The sequence below is a fragment of the Corvus moneduloides genome, chromosome 30 (assembly GCF_009650955.1).
Source record: "Corvus moneduloides isolate bCorMon1 chromosome 30, bCorMon1.pri, whole genome shotgun sequence".
Taxonomy (NCBI): Eukaryota; Metazoa; Chordata; class Aves; order Passeriformes; family Corvidae; genus Corvus; species Corvus moneduloides.
The window spans coordinates 2050982-2071894 of NC_045505.1; the positions used below are offsets into that span (position 1 = coordinate 2050982).

Here is a 20913-nt window from a genome sequence, read left to right on the forward strand (position 1 = left end):
AGGCTCCGAGCTTCTCTTCCCCCCCTCTCTCTTCCCCTCCCCGGCTCCGGGTGGGGATCCCACCTCCAGCGCACTTCTCCGCTCGCCCCTTTTCTCACCGAAATTCAATTTAACGCGTCCATTAGAGCCGCGGGAGGAGAGGACAGAGATAAATTACGTCAAGAAATAGTTCCTGGGCTACCTTCCACAATTACCTTCCACCTTCTCTGCCTCTCGCTCGGAGCATCGGGGAGAATCTCCCCCCTCCCAGCCCGCGGGGCTGAGCATCCCCCGGCCGCCGAGCAGCCGAGCATCCCTCCCTCCTCCTCCTCCTCATCTCCGCCCCCGTTTCCAGCCGCTTTTGCTTTTTCTTTTTTTTTCTTTTTTTTTTTTCCTAAGGAAAAGCCGGGTGGCGTTATGAGATTAAAAAAAAAAAAAAAAAAGGGGAAAAAAAAAAAAAAAAATAAAAAAACAGGGGATAGGAGGGGAAGAAAAAAAAAAAGGAAAAAAAAAAAAAAAAAAAAAACCCTGCGGATTGATCCAGGCGATATTTTTGGGTAAATACAATCACGTGAGGGCGGCAGCCAATGGCACAGTGGGAACGGCTGAAAAAATAATTACCTGCCCTGATTGTTCTATGAGCAGATAAAAAGTACACATACACTTCATACAATAATCTTATGAATGTAAAAGAGGGGGCGAGCGAACCATGTCGGCTTCGGGCCCCATCAGCAACTACTACGTGGACTCGCTGATCGGCCACGACAACGAGGAGCTCTTGGCCTCGCGGTTCGGCGGCCCCGGCGCCGCTCGCCCCGCAGGATTAGTGCCGGACTGTGGCGACTTCCCCTCGTGCAGTTTCGCCCCCAAACCGGCCGTTTTCACCACCTCGTGGGCCCCCGTGCCCTCGCAGCCCTCGGTGGGCTACCCCCACCCGCACCCCCCGCCCCCGTACGGGCCGCAGGCGGCCGAGCCCAGGTACGTGCGGACTTGGCTGGAGCCGCTGGCCGGGGCCGTGTCCTTCCCGGCCTTCGGGGCTCGGCCCTACGGGCTCAAGGCGGACGCTTTTGGGGGGAGAAGGGCGGAGTGCGGCCCCTCCGACGGCCGCGGCTACGCGGATTTCATGTACGGGGCTCCCGGGGAGCTGCGAGACAGAGCGGCGCAGACAATTCCGTCTTCCCCGGAGTCCGAAGCCATCGCTTCCAGCAAACACAAAGAAGAAAAGCACGAATTAGACCCCAGTAAGTCCAAGTCATTCTTGTTTACGACCGCGGAAGGCATTACGGCTTCCAGGACCCTACTCAATAAAATGAAATTACCTTAGAGAGAGAGAGAGAGAGAGAGAGAGGAGAGGGACAGAGCCCGACCCTAAAACTCCAGAGCCGCAGGAAGATTCTGGGGGTTTCAGCGAGTCCACTTTGTTTCGGGCTCTTTGGGATGTTTTTTTCCTCCCCCCCCCCCCCCCCCTTTATTCTTCTCTATTTCCCCCCTTTTTTAAAAAAAGATTTTTATTCCACTGAGGGGGCTGCTTTGATCCCCACCCCCTTTCCAGGGGGGGAGAATTAAATCAAAAATAATAATAATTATGATCATCCTCATCATAATGGTAACAATAATAGTTCTAGAGGAAGAGCGTGCGTGTGCGAGAGAGGGGCAAAGCACAGGGAGAAGCCTCTTTGGCTCCCAAAAATTCCCACTTTCCAAGAACAAGGAAGAGTTTGGAGATGCCTGGGAGCGAACGTGCGGATGTGGGGGTGGATTTTGGGTTTGGTTTCTTTTTTTTTTTCCCAGGGAGGGGAAGGGAACATCTCTGGGTGAACGCAGAGGTGCCCCCTTTATCTCTTGGAAAAATCAATAAAAGCTCCGGCGGCGCGGTTATTCCTAAATTATTCCCCCCAAAAAATCCTCCTCCACGTGGGAATAAAGGGAAAGGTGGGAGCCTGGGGAGGGCTGCACAGGAGAAAGAAGGAGGAAAATGGGGATTTTAGAGGCAGCTGAGGGGGCAGAAGGCAGCGAGCGCAGGGCACTGGAGCTGCTGAGGAGGGAGGGGGGAACTCCCAAAAAAACCCCCAAAAGCCCCAAACCCGAGGCGGGCACCAGCAAAACCTCGAGCAGTTCCAGGGGCAGCGATCAGGTAACGGCCGCTGCAGGAGGAGGGCGAAAATCGCCTCAAATCACCCCAAAACCTGGCGCAGGCGAGGCTGGGGACACTTTTGGGGCGACTTTGGGGCCAGCCCCGGCCCGAGGACGGGGGGATTTGGGGGCGGCGGGGCGGTGACAGCCCCGGGCACGGCGCTGGCAGCAGGGCTGGGCTGGCACCTCCGTCCGTGACAGGCGGGCCGGTGCCAGGCACGCTCGGGATGGGAATGGGGGGAGGAATTCGGGGGGGAAAGCTCCCCTGGCTGCCAGGAGCATCCTAAAAACGCCCGCAGGGGGAAAAGCTGCACCCCGGAACCAGCGGGGCGAGATCCCTTTAAAAAGGCAAAAAAACCAACCCCAAAAACCCCCCAAAAAATCCGATTTTTGCGGCACCCCGCGTGTCATCCCGAAGATATTAAAAAAACCCAGCGCGGCTTTGCAGGTCCGGGAGAGCTTCTGGGGAAAGTCTTGGCGAGCTGAGGTTGTAAAAAGAGTTTATGGGCCTATGAAATGGTGGGAATTTTGACTTTTTATGACTACGTTCTTCGATTACCGCCAGCAGCAGCAGCCGCCATGTGGAGAATTATTATTATTTTAAACCCATCGCGCCGGTTTTATTTTTGATTCTTGATTTTTGATTTTTTTCCGATTTTTTTTTTTTTTTTTACTGGAAGTTTTGTTGTGGTTTTTTTTTGGTTTTTTTTTTTGGTTTTTTTTTTAAACGTGAGAACGGCAGCGAAAAGAGAAAGGAAATGACCCCCTCCAAAATAAACAGATTAAACCCTTGTGAAGGTCACTTAAAATATTTAGGTAAGAGCTGCTAATTAAACAGGTTCTGGCTGTAGGGCGTGGAGGGGGGGAGGGAAAAAATTTTTTAAAAAGGCCAGATTTGTACATTGATATTTTCCCCAGGCCCCCCCTCAAAAAAAAAATTAAAAATTTAAAAAACATTAAAAAAAAGAAATATATATATAAAAAAAATCTTCTTTCTCAGACAACCCCGTGGCAAATTGGATTCACGCGCGCTCCACGAGGAAGAAACGATGCCCTTACACAAAATATCAGACCCTGGAACTGGAAAAAGAGTTTTTATTCAATATGTACCTCACGCGGGACCGGAGGTACGAAGTGGCGCGGGTGCTGAACCTCACGGAACGCCAGGTCAAAATCTGGTTTCAGAACAGGCGAATGAAAATGAAGAAAATGAACAAAGAGAAAAGCGATAAGGAACAGCAATGAGAAAGTTTGGCGGAGAGAAACGAGGGTGGAGAGGAAAAAAAAGAAAAAAAAAAAAACCAGCAAAAAAAATACCGTAAAAAAAAACCAGAAAAAAGAGGGGAAAAAAGAGGATAATGATGATAAAAAAGGGGTGAAACGTTTCTGACTTTGAATGTGCGGATGAATGTTTAGCGTTAGAGGTCTGGGGACTCGAGGCTGTTCTAAAATGCGACTGAAAAGAGAAAAAAATAATAAAAGCAAGATGCCCGGGGGGGGTTTGGTTTTCTCTTCCTTTCTTCCGCCTTGCTCTGCCCTCAGCAAAAGCGACACGAGAAGTACTTGAATTTTTATTTTTGTTTTTTTATTATTATTATATTTTATTTCCTAAATTAAAACTTCATCCAGTATTTTGAATTTTTTTTTTGAATTTTTTTTTTTTTTGGAATCCCGCGAGCTCGCGAGTGAATATTTTGTACAAAAAAAAAAAAAAAAAAAGCGAGGAAAACAAAAAAAAAAAAGGAGAAAAAACAAAAAAAAAATGGACTGGAGGGAATGGTGGCTCTCGATGCTGATGTTCTGTCACGGTGTTGAACGTTTCTGCTGTACCGATTTTGTGTATTTTATTCTCGTCTCAGACCCGTTCTGTAATATTTGTTCTGTTGCCTATTGTAGAGCAGCTCTATGTAAATATACCTTAAACAAAAAAAAAAAACCAGAAAACACCCGAAAACAACGAAACAGCAAAAAAAAAAATCGGCATTGGAGGTGTCTTTTTCTTTCAAAGCAGCCCCGGGGCTCGGCCCGAGCATCCCCGAGCGGGTTTTTTTCCCTGCATTTTCCATGCCCGAAACGCCGCGGTAAAAAGGCGCTGAGGTAAGGGTTCTGCGCGCCATCAATTTGGAGATTGCGATAATTAATTGTGCTAATTTACGGCCGCGGGCGATCGAAGGATGTGCTCGGGAAAAAAAAAAAAAAAAGGGGAGAAAAAAAAAAAAAGCTGGATGTGGATGCTGGGAATGGATGGAGGAGCTTGGCACGAGCGGCCGCTGATCCGGGGGCTTCTCCAGGCCTGGAAAGGAGGGGGAAAAATGGAAAAAAAAAAAGAAAATGAAATATCCGCGGTGGGGGAAGGAGCGGGGGGAGGAAAAAGGAACCGGGAAATCAGCGCGCGGCGGCCACGCGGCCGCAAATTTCGGGGCGGAAAGGCCAAAAAAAAAATCCCGCAGAGCCGCGACCCCCCCTCCCCCTTTTATTTTTCGCTCTGCGAGGGGGAAATGATTAAAAAAAAAAAAAAACAAACCCAAACCAAACCAAAAAATGGGGGGAGGCTGAGGTAAGGTCAAACCCCCCCCGCCCCCCGGCGAGGAAAAGCCGGGTCCGGCCCCGGCCCCTTCCTCCCTTCGGCGGCGCTTCCCAGGCTGCTGCGGGAGGCAGGAAAAGGCAGAAAAAACGAGCAGCGAGGGACGTTTAATCATAAAAACTTGTTGGAGGTGCCTTTCTTTAATGAAACGAGCGGGGCAGCGCTGGAATCGCCCTAATCAGGACCAGACCGCGCGGGCGGGACGCGTTCGTCGCCCTCGTCCCGGTTTTCCCCCAAATCCACCCCCTTCCCGTTCCCAAAAAAACAACCCAAAATCTGGTAGCGATTATTTCCGCCGATCTGCTAAAACATCGCTCTTTAATATTTTCGCTGCTTCTGAGGGTTTTTTTTTTCCCCCTGTTCCTTCCTCCCCCTGGTTTGGGGCGCTTTTCCCAGGGTTTTTTTTTGTCACCGGAGGGGTGGGGGGGACAGGAGCGCTGCGGGCGCATCCCCGGAGAGCGGGAGAGGGGGAAAAAAATCCCGTTTACGATCCCGGTTTTGTGCTAGAGGAGGAAAAATCCCACAAAACCTCAACGAGCGCGCCGTGAAATGCTCCGGGTGGAAGAGATTTTTTATTTTATTTCTTTTTTTTGGGCCGAGCGGGAGATTTACGGGCGAAAAAACAAATAAAATAAAATAGGAGAAAAGGGGGGGGGGTGTGGATCTTCCCACGGAAAGGCGATTTTTGTTTTTCACGAAATAATAATTATTATTGCTCTTATGATTATTTCTCCTTCTCCGCCTGGAATAAAGAATAAAACCCCCGCCCTCCCCAGCCGGTTTTATCATCGTTAATTGAGAGATTGGGCCGAAATCACCGCGAGCATCCCTCGGACAGCGCCTGGAGGCCGCTCCCGCCCCGGTTCTCCGCGGAGGGGTCGGGCAGGAGCGGTTTTAGGGCCGCTGAAAGGGCCGTGATCTATGGGAAGTTCACTTTGGCCCCCGATCCCGTTTCCCCCCTCTCTCCCCATCCTCTGCCGCTCCCTCCCCACCCTCCGTCCCCCCTCCCCAAGCGCTGTCCCCTCCCCGCGGCGGCCACCGAGCGCTTTTAGGGCCGGCGGTGCCCCCTTTGTCTGCGCCGAGCTGCGGGGTCGGGGCTTCCCTTTGTTGGGAGAAAGCCGGGCCGCAGTTTTAGTTCATGTGCAAGGCCCGCGGTCCCCTCCGCCCCCGCTCCGCGTCCCCTCCGCCCCCCTGCGCGTCCCCCGGGGCAGGGTTACACCGGTTATAAAATCCCATTTGGCCCCGGGGCGGCTCAGCCATTGAATTTCTCCTCCGCGCGGGCACACACCAAAAAATAAACCAAAAAAAAAAAAACCAAAAAAAAAAAACTCAACCCAACAAAAAAAAATCCAAAACCAACCCCAAAATCCGAACAAAACCCACGCTGGAATAATGATAATAATTGTTAAGGATCCCGACCCAAGGCGGCTGGCGGCAGGAGCGGGGTTTGGCGGCGATGAATGCGTCAAAAAGCGCCGATTTCGGCGTTTTTTTTGACATATGGCGCGTGTGTGCAGCCGCATACTGATACAGCCTTTGTGTGAACATCCCCGGCCTTGCCCAGACCCCAAATGTCAGGATATTCCCGGGAAAAAAAGCAGCAGGAATTGCGTTCCTCTCATGCCCTGAAACCCGGGAGGGGCTGGGAGTGAGGGTGGGGGGCACCAAAACCCCAATATTTCTCCCCAACCCCAAGGTGAGATTATTTGTATTTTTTTGGAGGATCCTCCTGGCAGAGAGAGAAGGGGGGACAAAACCCACCAAAAAAAAAAAACCCCAAATAAATCCAGAGGGGGTTTTTTGGGGTGGCTTTTTACGCGGGGTGGGTCCGAGCTTGGCTCCCTTTTGTGAAGGACACAAAACGAGGGCCCGGGAGGCTGCAGCTGGCCCAAGGTGCATTTCCGCAGCCCCCAAAAAAATGCGCTTTTTACAGCTCTGTTTGTCTCCCTGCTATGCGGGGCTGAATAGGGGCGAACAAAACAGGGCCCGGGCCGTGGCTAGACGTCTGGCTTTAATTGCTTTATGGGTTAAATAAGGTGGGTGCTCTTCCCTTTGAAACCGGATTATTGGAATGTTTTGTCTACAAGCTACAAACAACAGACCCCCCTCGGGTGAGGGAGGGGAGGGAGAGGGGGGGAAGGAAAAAAAAAAAAGGGAAAATCCGAGCAGGAGTCGAAGGTAAAAAATTGGTGGAAGGGGAGGGGAGGCGGAGGGGGGGGAAAGGGAGGGGGGGGGAAGGGGAAAAAAGGGGGAAAAAAAGGTGGGAAAGGGGGAAAAAGGGGGAAAAGGGGGAATCGGAGGGGAAAAGGGGAAAAATGGGGGAAATTAGGTAGGGGGGGAAGGGGGAGTTGGAGGAAAAAAGGGGGAATAGGGGGAAAAGAAGGAATGGGGAGAAAAGGGGGGGAAAGGGAGAAATGAGGGGGGAAAGGAGAAATGAGGGGGGAAAGGAGAAATGAGGGGGGAAAGGAGAAATGAGGGGGAAAAGGAGAAATGAGGGGGAAAAGGAGAAATGAGGGAGAAAAGGAGAAATGAGGGGGAAAAGGAGAAATGAGGGGGAAAAGGAGAAATGAGGGAGAAAAGGGGAATGGGAGGAAAAGGGGAGATGAGGGAAAAAAGGGGAAAGGGGGGAAAGGAGGAATGGAAGGAAAAAAGAGGGAAAAGGGGGAAATAGGGGAAAATAGGAAAAGAAGGAAATGAGGGAAACGGGGAAAAAAAGCAGGAATGGGGAAAAAAAGGGAAAGGGGAAAAAGGGAAAAGGGGAGAAAAGGAAATGCGGGAAATGAGGGGGAAAAGGAGGAAGAAGGGAAATGGGGGGGGGGAAAGCGAAAAGAGCGGGGGAAAAAAATACAAAAAGTGGGACTGAGAAACAACCGCCCCCCCCGCGCCCCGCGGCGATTCCTGGGGGTCTCCAGGCCTGGGCTGGGGCAGCGCGGGGCTCGGAGCGGATCCAGCGCGGCCGCGGAGCCCCCCGGGCCCCCCCGCCCCCCCCCCCGGTTCCGCGGCGCTGCGCGGGCGCGGCCGCGAGGTGGCGCTGTCGGCCCAGGGTTCGCGCAAGGGCCCCTCCCCCCCCCCCCATCCCCCCCCATTCCGCACCCGCGGAGCGACCCCGCGACCCCCGGTTTGTCCCCGTCCCCGGGCTCCGAGGAACCCCAACCACCTCTGGGTCAGTCACCAGATTTTTAATTTATTCTCTGTATTTTTAGTTTTTTTTTGTTTTTTTTTTTTTAATTTTTTTTTTTTCAATTTCTAATCAATGATTTTTAATTTTCAATAAACCATTTTTAATTGTAAATAAATTGGTTTTGATCCCTTTCCTCCCCCCCTCCCCTTTGGGGTGCACCCAGCACCGGCATTGGAGGACGTAAAATCTCCCAAAAAATAAAAACGCTGGCGCGGAGAAAATCTCCTCTTTTGAGTGGTTGTGGCGCTGATTTTTCCTCATTTCCCCCCCCTCCTTCCTCTTTATTTACGCCCCTCACGTCTCCCGCCCCGCTTTGGGGTGGGGAAGCAGAAAATGACATTTTCCAGTGAAGGTCAGGGCAAAAGGGAGGAGGGGGGACAGAAAATCCGCTCGGGGAGAGGGCGATGAACCCTCAAAACGCCAGAAATGCCCCCCAAAAAACCCCAACCGCGCATCCAGATCCAGCCCAGACAAAGAGCGGCCCCCAAAAGTCGGGATGTTCCCTTAAAAACCGCAGCGTTCCCAAAAACGCCGGCGGGGGGGATGGGGGGGCTCGTCTCTCCCCCCGACACCGAAATCGCAGCGTTTCTCCCCGAGCTGAAATGAGATTTTTGGAGGAGTCTCGGCGCCTTTATCCAGGGGGAAAAAAAACCCCAAAAAGTCCCCAAAATCCTTCCTCCCCACCCTGAGCTGAAAATTCATTTTCTTTTCCCCCCTGGCTCGGCGCTGGGGGTTTAAAAATAGAAATGTTATTGATTAGGGAGGGGAAATTCGGTCACCTCGGCGCTCGCTGGGAATTAAGGAGCCTCTGTTGTCCCTGGCTGCTCTTCCCTTCTCATTTTTGGGGGAAAAAGGGGTGGAATCTGGGGGGGAAAGGAGCCGGAGTGGGGGAATTCTGCAAAAATCAGCGCCGTCCTGGAGAATTTGGGGTGTTTTGGGGTTGTTTCTTGGCAGAAAAGGCGTCTGGGTTGTTAAAAAATATGAATATTTTCAGGCTCAGCGCTGGGGAAAAATCAGCTCATTGTCTGCTCGCAGGAACCCCCCTCCCCGCGCCGCCGCTCTCCGTGGAAAAAAAAGGGGAAAATCTGCTCCAGGAGAGCTGGGGCTGCTCCTCTCCTCGGGGACGGGGGTGGGAGAATGAAAAAAAAAATTAAAATTAAAAAAAAGATCCGATTTTCAGCCTTGGCAAAGGTCGGAGCCGCCCCAAGGCTGAAAATCGCCCTGGAAATGGGAATTTCGCCGGGCAGGAGCCGCGGGGGGTTTGTCCCGAAATCAGAATTGGGGCTCTGCTGAAAATAATTTGGGGTTTTTTAGGTGGTGGGAGGGGGGGGAAGAACAGCGGGGAAAGGGTTTGGAAGGGCTGAGGACTCGGGAGGGGTTGGGAGTGATGGGATTTTGGGGGGATTCGGGGTTTTTTTGGCGGCTCTGCAGCAAAGATTCCTGTGGGAAATGTTCTCCTCCTCCTCCTCCCCTCCCCAGGCTGGAAAAAAAACCCCCAAAATGAACAAAAATCCTCAGGTTTTGCGGTGATTTGGGTGTTTTTAATGAGTTTCGTCAACGCGAGGTGGCCGAAGGGAAAGGTTGCAGGGAATGGTCACTCCCAGCGCCCAAAAAATGAGGGCCGAGGGCACAAAAATGGGTTGGAAAAGGGGGAAAATGGGAAAAATCGGGGTTTGAAGCTGGAAAAGGGGGGGGGAGAAGGGTCTGGGGTGGATTTTTTTTCCAGCGTGCACAAAGGGCAGCCTGACTTCGCCTCCAGAGTGGATTTTTTACAGCAAAACCTCGACTTTATCCCCTTGGAATTCCATCCCTGCCAATTCCAGCCGTGGATTTCCAGGGGTTGGTTGGAAAGGTGGGGGGAGAGGGGGGGAAATTGGGGGAAAAAAAAGGAAATAAATGAAATAAAATGGATAAACCCCGCGGTTTTCTGCCTTTATTCGCTCTCAAGGACAGCGAGGAGCGGCCAATCCAGAGGGAAAAGATTCCCTGGATTCTCGCTCCCGGTTTTTTTGGGGGCTTTTGTTTGGTTGATTCCGACCTTGCCGACCACCATCGCCACCAGCACCACAACAACACGCGAGAAATGGGGGGAAATGGGGCAAAAAAGGGAAAAAATCGGAGTGGGCAGGGAAAAAAGACGGGGTAAAATAGGGGGGGGAGGGTAAAATGGGGGGAAAGGGGGAAAAAAGAGAGGGAAAAAGGAGGGAAAGGAGAAAAAGGGGAAGAAAAGGGGAGAAAGGGGAAGGAGAGGAAAGAAAATGGAAAAAAAGGGGGAAGAAGGGGGGAAAGGGGGAAGAAGGAAATAAAAGGAAAATAGAAGGAAGCAAAAGGGAAATAGAAGGAAAAGAAAAGAAAAGAAAAGAGAAGGGGAAAAAAAGGAGAAAAAAGGGAAAATGAGGCGGGGGAAAAAAAGCAAAAAAAAAAAAAAAGGAAAAAAAGGTGAAAAAAGGGAAAAAGGCCAAAAAAAAAGGAAAAAAAGAGGAAATCTGGTGTTAGCCCCTGCATCCCCCCAGAGCCCCCTCCCCTCGCCAGGTGGGACCCACCCCGCCCTCCCCCCCCGGGACCCCCCCCAGCAATGACAACAACAACAACAACAACAACAACAAAACCCCCCAAGCCCCCGGGGAGGGGCTGGGGGGGCGGATTTGGGATTTTGGGGGGCCGGGGGGGGTCTCGGGGGGGTCCTGGGGCCGTTTTTTACCTGTTGAGGTTACCTAGGGTGACCTCCCCGCGCTGGCATTCGCTGCCAGGGGGACGAGGCTGCTGCCGGGAAAAAAAGGGGGGGGGGGAGGGATTTGGGATATTAATGCGCCCCTTCCCCCTCGTCTTTATTAGGGGAGGGTCCCCCCCCCGAGCGGAGGGGGCTGGGGGCGCGGGGGAGTCGCGAATCGGGGTTTTTTGGGGTCGTAAATCGCCGCCCCCCCCCCCCCCGAAAAAAAGCGGCCGAAATCGGGGTCATTTGGGCGCTGCGAGAGGCGGCGGAGGGAGGAGAGCGGCGAGGGGGAGAGAAATTGAGAGCAAAAAAGAGGGGGGAAAAGGAGGAAAAAGGAGGGGAAAGGAGTGGGGAAAAGGAGGGGGGGGAAAGGAGAAGAGGAAAAAAAAAAAAGGAGGGAAAAAAAAGGAGGAAGAAAAAGGAGGAAAGGAAAAAAAAAAGAAGAAAAAAAAAAGGAAGGGGAAAAAAAAAAAAAAGAAGGGAGAGGGAAAAAAAAAAAAAAAAAAGCCACACCACCGGGATTTTGAGGAATTTGCCTGTGGTGTTAAAGGGAAGGAGCAGAGTTCCAAGAGAAATTGAGAGAGAGAGAGAGAGAGAGAGCTCTACCTACCGACAGATTACAAGAGGAGTCAAGAGCACCGAGCACCGCGCGTGCAGACACACGGAGCCACCATGAAACGCCTTTGAGAGCGCGTTTAAAAAACAGAACCAAAAAAAAAACCAAAAGCAACAACCCTCCAAAAACAAAAACAAAAAAAAATCCTGAAAAAAAAAAAAAAAAAAGGAAAGAAAGAGAAAAAGAGAGAGAAAAGGAAAGAGAGAGAAAAGGAAAGAGAGAGAAAAGGAAAGAGAGAGAAAAAGAGCCACTCTTAAAAAAAAAAAAAAAAAAAAAAAAGCGCAGGACTTCCCCAGTCCGGGGACGAGCCTCGCTTCGCGTTTTTGGTTTTATTTTTCAGAATTAAAGCGGGTTTTTTTTTGCTGCTTTTCAGCCATTTTCCTGCGGTTTTTGTTGTTTTTGTTTTTGGTGTTGTGGGGCTTTTTTGTTTTTTTTTTCTTTTTTTTGTCCTTTCTTCTTCTTATTTTTTTTTTTCCTTTTTTTTTTTTTTTTTTTTTTTTTGCATGCGAGGGTCATGAGTTCCTACTTTGTCAACCCTCTGTTTTCCAAGTACAAAGGCGGCGAATCCCTGGAGCCAACTTACTACGACTGCCGCTTCCCCCAGAGCGTGGGCAGGAGCCATGCCCTGGTGTACGGCCCGGGCAGCGCCGCTCCCACCTTCCAGCACCCTTCCCACCACGTCCAGGAGTTTTTCCACCACGGCACCTCCGGCATCTCCAACTCGGGCTACCAGCAGAACCCGTGCGCCCTGGCGTGCCACGGAGACGCTTCCAAATTCTATGGATATGAAGCTCTGCCCCGGCAGTCGCTCTACGGGGCGCAGCAAGACGCGGCTGTGGTACAATATCCTGACTGTAAATCGTCGGCCAACAGTAACTCTAGCGAGGGACAAGGGCATTTAAATCAAAACTCGTCTCCCAGTCTCATGTTCCCATGGATGAGACCTCACGGTTAGGATCTTGAGCTTTTTTTTTTCCTCCCTCCTGCTTTGATGTGTTTGGCTCGGTTTGCCGGGTTCGCGCTGGTTTTGCTGTGGGTGTTTGTGTGTGTGTGTGTGTGTGTGCGCGCGGGGGGCTCCTGGAATGCCGCGTTCTTAGCAGAATTCCCACCTTTTAGCCCCAAATCCCGGCCTTTTCCGGCTGAATTCCCACCCTTCGTCCCGAAATTCGGACCCCTTGTACGGAAATTCGGAGCTTTGGTGTCAAAATTCCGGCCTCTTAGCTCGAAATTCAGACTTTTGAGCCCCAAATTCCGAGCTTTTATCTCGAAATTCCGGCCTTTAATTCTAAAATTCAAACCTTTTATCTCAAAATTCAGAGCTTTTATCCCCAGATTTCGGCCTCTTCTCCTAAAATTCTGACCTCTTCTCCCAGAATCCCGACCTTTCATCCCCAAATTCAGACCTTTCATCCCAAAATTCCGGCCTCTTCTCCCCAAATCCAGACCTCTCCCCAAAATTCCGACCTCTCGCCAACACGCCCATCCCCACTTACGCATATATGTATTTATATTTATATTTGTATTTATAGTTATAGTTATAATTATATTGATATTTATATTTGTATCTAGATCTCAAAAAAAAAAAGAATAATATCAGCTGGGACCCAGCCGTTTGCTGCTGACCTTTCTTCTTTTTTACCAAAAACAAACCGAGGGGATTCCCTGCAAAAATAATAATAAAAAAAACCCCTTTAAATCGCAATAAAAGTAAAACTTGGGGGTTTTTTTAGGGTTTTTTTATGGCTTGCCTCGAGGATTGGCAATAAGATACGGCTCCCACGAGGTTGTTTGCATGTTGATAAGAGCAGCGCTCTTTAAAATGTCACAAATGTCCTTTTTTAACCGCTGGGAGACGCAGCCTGAAAGGTGGGAACTCGTCCTGAGGATTTCCTGATATAGGAATATATATTTAATTTTATTATTATTATTATTGTTATTATTATTATTATTATTATTATTATTGCATCTTGTTTCCTAACGCCTGGAGAGGAAAAGTTGCAGCAGGGAGGGGAAAAAAAAAAACTTAGCTCGGGGCTGTGGGGTTGGGATTAAAAAAAAAAAAAAATCAACCCAAAAAGCAACAACAACAACAACAAAAACAAAGAAAAGGAGTGGGAAATTCAAAATAATTCGGAACTTCAGCCTGGAAAAACGGCAGGGGGGAAAAAAAAAAAGGGAAATAATTGAAAGTTGCAGCTCAGCCCCAAGGTTGTGCAGACTGCGGGTAATTCAAACCATGTGAAGGGCGATGGGGATTCGCAGGAGCGGAGCAGAGCCCCCCCAAAAGGTTTTTATTCCTCCCCCACCTCTGCCTTCACCCCCAGCAAAAAACTCAACCCCGCGGGAAAATTTCCAACATTAAAAATAACCCTCCCCCCCCCAAAAAAAAGGAGGAAGGAGAGGAGCTGTGGCTGCTGGCGAGAGGATGTGGCCCAGGGGCTGCGGGAGAGGAAAACTCGTTATTTATCTAAGCTTTGACCTAGAGGGAGGCTCCGGGACGGGATCAGCTCGATCCCGAGCTGGCTTTTTTTCCCCCAAATAAATTGTTTTTCTCATTAGCGCGCGAGGAAGTGCGGGGGCTGCAAGCGCAGCTCTTCTCCCGTCTTTTTTTGCCCTCATTTCTTTCGATTTTCTCTCCTTTCTTTCCCCCCTCTCTGTCTTGGCTGTGGCTGCGAACGCCCCTCTCGAGTTGTTTTTCCAGACAAATCCCGGGCTTTGCGCAGGGAAATCCCCGGCTCAGGGTTTGTTTTGCAGAGAAAAATCCCGATTTTCAGGGAATTTGGGCAAAAAGGAGCTCCCCCCTCCCCAACCCCGCCCCCCTTCCCTGTGTTTTGGGGGGAATGCCTGGAAAAGCAAAAGGGATTTGGGGAGTTTTGGGGCGGGGGAGGGAAAAAGGGGATGGGGAGGGAGAGGGATAAAGGAGTGGATGAGGGGAAAGGGGGAAGAAAAGGGAAAAAGGGAAAGAAATGGGGAAAAGGGAAAGAAAAGGAGGGAATAAAGGAGGGGAAAGAGGAAGAAAGAGGAGAAAAGGGAAAGAAAGAGGGGGAAAGAGAAGGACAGAATGAGAAGGAAGGAGAGAAAAAGAGAGAAAAAAAGGAGAAAAAGAGAAAGGGAGAGAGGGAGGGAAGGAGAGAAAGAAAGAAAGAAAGAAAGAAAGAAAGAAAGAAAGAAAGAAAGAAAGAAAGAAAGAAAGAAAGAAAGAAAAAGAAAGAAAGAGAAAGAAAAAGAAAGAAATAAAGAAAGAGAGAAAGAGAAAAAGAGAAAAAGAAAAAGAGAAAAAGGAAAAGGAAAAGAAAAAGGAGATGAGGGACTAGAGAGGCTGCAGAGGGGTCGATGCTGAACAATGCACCTTTCCTGGGAAAAAGGAGTATTTTTGGGAAGAGAACGGAGCTGCCACGGGGATTTCCCCTCCAGAACCTGTGGGGCAGCTGGAAGGGTCTTTTGTGCATGAGCTTGACACCCACCTCCCCCAGCGCTCCCGGGAATCGGCCCCAGCGTTATCCCGGAAACCCCAGCGCTGCCCCGCAGCACCTGGAGGGCGAGAAAGGGCGGAAAGGGGGCAAAAAAGGGCAAAAAAAGGGTAAAATCTGGGTGAGAAAGGGTAAAAGAGGGGTGAAAAGGGGCAGAAAAAGAGGGGAGAAAGGGGTGAAAAAGGGGCAAAGAAAGGGGGGAAAAGGGGTGGAAATGGGTGAGGAAGGGGTGAAAAAGGAGTGAAAAAGAGGTGAGAAAAGGGCGAGAAGGGAAAATAAAGAGAGGAGAAAGGGCTAAGAAAAAGGGATGAAAAAAGGGCAAGAAAGCAGCGAGAAAGGCACGAAAAAGGGGCAAAAAAGAGGCGGAAAAAGGGCGAAAGCAGCCGATTATGGGGGTGGGTTTTTTTTTTGTTGTTCACCAGCAGCTCGCCGAGGTGCTGGGGCCGGGCAGAGGAGGGGGGGGGTGGGGGGGGAGAACAGAGGAACTGAGAAGTTTTGCGGCTTTTTTTGTGCCCCCACAGCTCCCGGCAGACGCAGCGGCCGCCAAACTTACAGCCGGTACCAGACCCTGGAATTAGAAAAGGAATTCCTCTTCAACCCCTACTTGACTCGCAAGCGGCGCATCGAGGTCTCGCACGCCCTGGGACTGAGCGAGAGACAAGTGAAGATCTGGTTCCAGAACCGCCGCATGAAGTGGAAAAAGGAAAACAACAAAGACAAGCTGCCCGGGGGGGTGCGGGACGAGGAGAAAGCCGAGGAAGAAGGGAACGAGGAAGAGGAAAAAGAAGAGGAGGAGAAAGAAGAAAGCAAGGACTGAGCTCGGCTCAGCTCCCCTTGAAGTCGCGGTTTTATGGCAGATGATAAATCGAGATGTTTACGACGGTCATTTGCTTTTATAGAGTATAGAATGGAGAGGCTCACCCAGCAGTAACTACCTGTCAAGCAGTTGTAGCCTTTTTTTATTGGCGCGGAAACTTCCCTTATTCCTGCTTTTTTTATCCTTTTTTTTTCTCTTTTTTTTCTTTTTTTTAAAGTCCCAGAAATGAGCGCAGGAAAGGGGGGGTGGGGGGGGGGGAATGAATGAAAAATGAAATGAAAAATGAAATGAAAAATGAATGAGAAGAGAAATGAACTCGCTAAAGCGAGGTATTCCCAGCCTTAAGCCGGGCTGGGAGGGAAATGCCACCGCTCGTCCCAAATTCGGATTTATTTAAACAGCTTTGACTTTGTCCCGGTTTTTATTGTGGGGTTTTTTTTGGGGTTGGGGATTTCTTTTTTAAACCTCGAGGGGTTTTTTCCCCCCTCCCAATTCTCCCGAACGACCCCGGAGGGGGAAGCGAGGGAGCTTTTCCCAGCTTTTCCCTGGAATTGTCCCTTTTTCCCCCGCGGAGCTTTGCAGGGCGAGCCTCACCTGGCAGCGCCCCCGAACCCCCCCCAAATCTCATCGTTTTTCAGGAATTTTTGGGAATCCCTGGATAGGCCAAGCCGCGCTTCCCACCCCTTTTTCCCCCGCCGTGTTTTTCCAGGCGCTGTTTGTGAGCACTCGAAATTCTTCCTGTACTACCTAAAGGGAAAACCTGCAATAATTTAATTATCGACCCTAATTAGCAACCAGGGGCTTCCAGATCTTCAATTTCGCTCCGAATTTATTTAAATGCGAGAGGAAGAGAGAAAGAGAGGAGAGCGAGCTGCGTTTTCGCCCTGATGCAAGCTACTAAGTAGCCAAAAAAAAAAAATTAATTAATAATACTAATAAATAAATAAATAAATAATAAAAATAATAATAAATAAATAAGAAAAAAAAAAGAAATAAAAACACCAACCAACCTTGTATTGTACTTATCACTACCTATAGAAGGAGTCATGCTTTGGAAGTATTTGTAATGCGGTTTTATTGTCGTTTGTTGCTGCTTATTTTCTTGGAAATAATGATGATGATGATGATGATAATTAAAAAAAAATAATAAAATTTAAAAAAAAAATCCCAACAACTGAAACTGCCTAGTTGAGAACGCACAGTATTGTATTATTTTATTGTGCTTATAAAGTAGTGTAGAACTAAATTGCACTGAATGTAGAGTTATTATCTATTTGTCTTGACTTTTATCTGTTCATGCTCGGAAAAAAAAAAAATAAAAGAATAAAAAAAAAGATGAAAAAAAATCGTCATTTGTTTTATGTAAGAAAAAAAGAAACAAAAATTAAAATAAAATTAAAAATAATAACAAAAAAAAGAGCGATTCCATAGTTCTGCGTGTTCCACCTCTGAATGTAGCAAAATTCCCGCCGGGAAAACATTAAAAAAAAATCAATAAAAAAAGGGGAAAAAAAGGGAAAAATGCAAAAAAAAAAAAAAAAAGACAACACTTCTGGCCAGCGTGGATTTGTATTGTATACGTGAGACATGACGTCAATAATAATAATTATTCTAAGAAAAGAATAAAAAAGGTTTTAAAACCAGTGCGTTGTGCGGGGTCTCTGTTTCCACCGCCCCACTGCGGGACCTCACCCTTCAAATCCCCTCTGGCTGCAAAAAGCACCGACCTCGAGCACCTTTTTTGGGGGGAAATCCCAATATTTTGGCTCCTTTTTGGAGGACTCCCCCTGCGAGCGGGGCAGCAAAAGAAACCTCATTAACCGTCGCTGTTAATTGTCCGCCTGGAGCTGCGGGGCCGCCGAGAAAAAAATCCCAATAAAATCCAAATATCGAAAGATTCCGGCGTTTTGGAGCCTTTTTGTCGCCTCTTGGAGGGCTGGGAAAAGGGACACGAGGGGGATTTGGGCTTTTCCCGCTTGGAAAATCCCCTTGGAAAAAATCCCGGAGTGCGCGAGGGGCAGGAAAAATCCTGGGATGGGGCAGGAGCCGCCTTTTCCTCGCTGCTTTTTGGGTGGGATCGCGGCGCTTTCGGGTGCGGGGTGCGGAGATTGGAGGTGCGGGGACCCCGATCCCGTTCCCGGTGGGAAAACGCGTCCCCAAAAAACGTGGGAAGGTGGCGGGGAAGCGGCGCCCTGGCGGATTTCTCCCTTTCTCTCTTTAGTTATCCCCTCATTCCTCGATTCCTCCCTTTCCCCACCCGCGAGGAAAATTCCCTTCTTTTATCCTCCCTTCTTCCCCCATGGACACCTTATTAATACAATTATTAATAGGATTATTAATGATCCTAATGATTCTTATTACCATCAATCCCGCTTTTCCCCGCCGCTGCGGGTTTATATTTTATTCCCTTCCATTCCCTCCTCCTTTATCCCATTTTTACGATGTTTTTATTTCATTCCCACCCAAAACCCTCGCGCCGCCGCCTCCGGGGCTGTCGTGCCCTTCTCCAAGAGGAGGAAAACTTCCCAAATATTCCCATCATTCCCGTCAATCCAGCTTTAAAACCAATTTTATCTCCTTTTCCCCCCGATTTTCCCCCGCTTTTTCAATGATAAACGGAGCAAATTCCCTGATCCGAACTTCCCCCCCAGCCCGGGATTAAAGGGATTTAAACGCCTCAGGAGGGTTTGGAATTGCTGGATGCTGCCCAGGATCTTTGGGAAAGAGGAAGGAAAAGAGAGGGGGAAAAGGGGAAATCGGGGAAGTTTTGCAGCGCAGGAAATCGGGACTCGCGTGGGCGCCCCCGCAGCGACTTTTGGGGCATTTCCAGCCCAATTTTTGCTCTGGAATGGGGTTGGGAAGGGGGAAAATGCCCCAAAAATGGGATTAGAGGGATGGGATCCCGCGTGGGCGCAGCTCCCGTGGGCGCCCAGCCGCGAATTGCCCGAAATCCCCAAATCGGGGAGGTTCCCCCTGAAAATCCCCCCCCTCCAAAATCCCTGAAAATTCGGTTTATTCCCGTTTTTTTCCCTCTGGAAGGCAGGCAGGGAAGGTGAGGGCTTTTATCAGTCATAAAGCAGCGGTTTATGCTAAAAAGCGGATTTTTGGGGGGAATATTTATCCAGCTTTTCCAACGAGGAGCTTTTGCCTCCCTTCATCACGGGAGGGACGCGAGCTCAGCCCTTCCCAGCCATGAAAACCCCCCCAAAAAATGGGTGAAAATCAAAGATTTTCCGCTTTGTCGCTTCAAAAAAAAAAAAAAATTAAAAAATTAAAATCTCTCTCCGAGGCTCGGCAGAGGCGCGGGGAGGGGAGAGACGGAGAACTCATCAAAGTGTTTAAAAATAATAATAATAAAGCCGGGGAAAAAGCTGCTTTCGCATCCCATCCGTCATCTTTAAACCCCCAAATCCGCCGAGTTTTTATCCCGCCGTGACATTTATCTCCGCCGAGAGCGCGCAGTTAAATTATGGAATTACGGCCGCTCTTTTCTTTTTTTTTCTTTTAAGAGGGGAAAAAATGTTTATTTTCTCATCGTCTTGGGGTGACATCCACTTATCTCCGGAACCATTTCGGGAGGCGAGGAAAAAAAAAAAAAAAACCGACAAAACCAACAGCAAAAAAAAAAAGAGATTTTTTTTTGCCTTTTTCCCTCCCTCTTTTTATGGGGGAATTTAATTCGAGGGAAATTTCGCCGCTCGCAAAGTGCTTTATTCCGAAATGATCTTCGCGCCGGTATTACCGAAATTAGACCCATCCTCGCCGCCTGAAATAAGAAATATCGGCCCATTCCAAGCTTTTTTATGGACCAATCAAATTTTGCAGCTTCTCCCCCGCTTCCGCGGGTTGTGAAAAATTGCGGAGCCGAGCGCGGGCAGATCGCTTATTCCGCCTTAATTTATTATTCCAATCACAGCCTAATGCGGCCGTTAGGCGCAAAAATTCGTTCCGTTTTTATTCTGCCCCCGAATATTGGCGAGACAACGAATTTCTGGGGCGTTAAATTCATTTTTTATTTTATTTTATTGGGTTTGTTGTTTTTTTTTTTTTTTTTTACCAGGCGGAGGTGGGAGGGAGGGGAGGAAACTCCGCAAGTTGGGTTTGGGCTTAAAAAATGTTAAAAAGCGCAATTCTGCTTTTATTTTGGTTTAACTCCGATTTTTGAACTCCCCCTTTCAAATTCTCGGCTCTTTTTTTTCCATTCCCCCTCTCTTCTCTCGAAATCCCATCATTAAATTTGGGAAGGGCCGGCGATTTGGGAGGGGACGGTGGGAAATGATGGAACTGGCTACAAAAATTCGCACCCAGGTTACTTTGAAGCATCAAAATTTTCCCTTTTTTGGTTTGGTTTGGGTTTGGGGTTTTTTTTCCTCCCATTATGGAATTTATTATCGTGGAAAATGGGATCTCCATTGTGCTCGGGAAGCTGTTGTGGTCGGAGCTTCCCCCCTCGTAACTTTTAACTACCTGTTATAAAATTTATTGGTGGTTTGTAAAGTGAATAAAGTAATTTCCCGTCCATCCGGTCGCGTTACAACCTTTGTGTCCTTCGGGCAGCCCAGACACGCGGGGGGAAAAAAAAAAGAAAAATAAATCCCCAAATCCACCCCCCCGCCACCTCTCTGGGGGTTGTTTTCATCAATTAAAATGAAATTAAGGCGCGGAATTACCTGGGAGGGAAAGCGGAGTCGGTTCTGGCACGAAATACATGGGGGGAAATGGGAATATTTTGTATTTTTGGGGCTTTTTTTGACCAGCTGTAGGTGCGCGCCTGGTGCCGATTGCTGGGGATTTGGGGGGGTAAAACCGAGCAGGATTTTAGGAGGATTTTAGGAGGGGAAGAGGCGGCTCCGAGCAGGGTTTGGAGGAGGAGGAGGAGGAGGAACCGATGGGAGCCAGGCTGGGCTTTGCGGTCGCCTCTTGTGGTTCGCGGATGCCTCCGAACAGGCCTCGACACGGCCAAAAAAATGTCGTTTCCTATTCCCAAATCCAGATTTTCCAGCCCTTTACACGCCCCCAAACAGGCCCAAAAAAACCCCCCAAAAATCCAAAAGCAAAGCCACCAAAAAGAAGAAGAAGAATAAAAAATTCAAATTTCGCCTCAAAGCGTCGCGGCCCCGACTCGGGAAAACAAAAGGTGGAGAGAGAGGGGGGAAATGTCCTGGAGGGCAAAAAAAAAAGGGATTTTTCTTTGGAGGGGTCCCGCCAGCAAATCCCAACTCGGGGAATTTGGGAAAACGCCCGGCTCCGATTTTGGGGGGAATTTGGGCTTTTCCAGGTGCCCCAGGGATGGAGAAGGGAGAACGGGAGGATTAGGGGGCTCCGGGGGGTGAAAAAGGTGGGAAATGGGAAATTTTGAGAGCCGGGAAGGCGGAATTCGACGCGGCCACACCCTGGGCAGGGTCGGCGCGAAGGGAAAT

The 20913-nt window shown here is 49.3% G+C and overlaps 2 protein-coding genes across 2 annotated transcripts; both read left to right on the forward strand.

Annotated features, from left to right (window-relative positions):
* The first annotated feature begins 507 nt into the window (after positions 1-507).
* HOXC9 (homeobox C9) lies at positions 508-4404 on the forward strand. The gene is made up of 2 exons (XM_032094258.1): positions 508-1220; positions 3113-4404. The coding sequence occupies exons 1-2, from the start codon at positions 689-691 to the stop codon at positions 3355-3357; spliced, it is 777 nt and encodes a 258-aa protein (XP_031950149.1). The 5' UTR covers positions 508-688; the 3' UTR covers positions 3358-4404.
* A 7235-nt stretch (positions 4405-11639) lies between these two features.
* HOXC8 (homeobox C8) lies at positions 11640-15733 on the forward strand. Its single transcript, XM_032094185.1, has 2 exons — positions 11640-12156; positions 15198-15733. Exons 1-2 carry the CDS (start codon positions 11721-11723, stop codon positions 15491-15493), a joined length of 732 nt encoding a protein of 243 aa, XP_031950076.1. The 5' UTR covers positions 11640-11720; the 3' UTR covers positions 15494-15733.
* The last annotated feature ends 5180 nt before the right edge of the window (positions 15734-20913 follow it).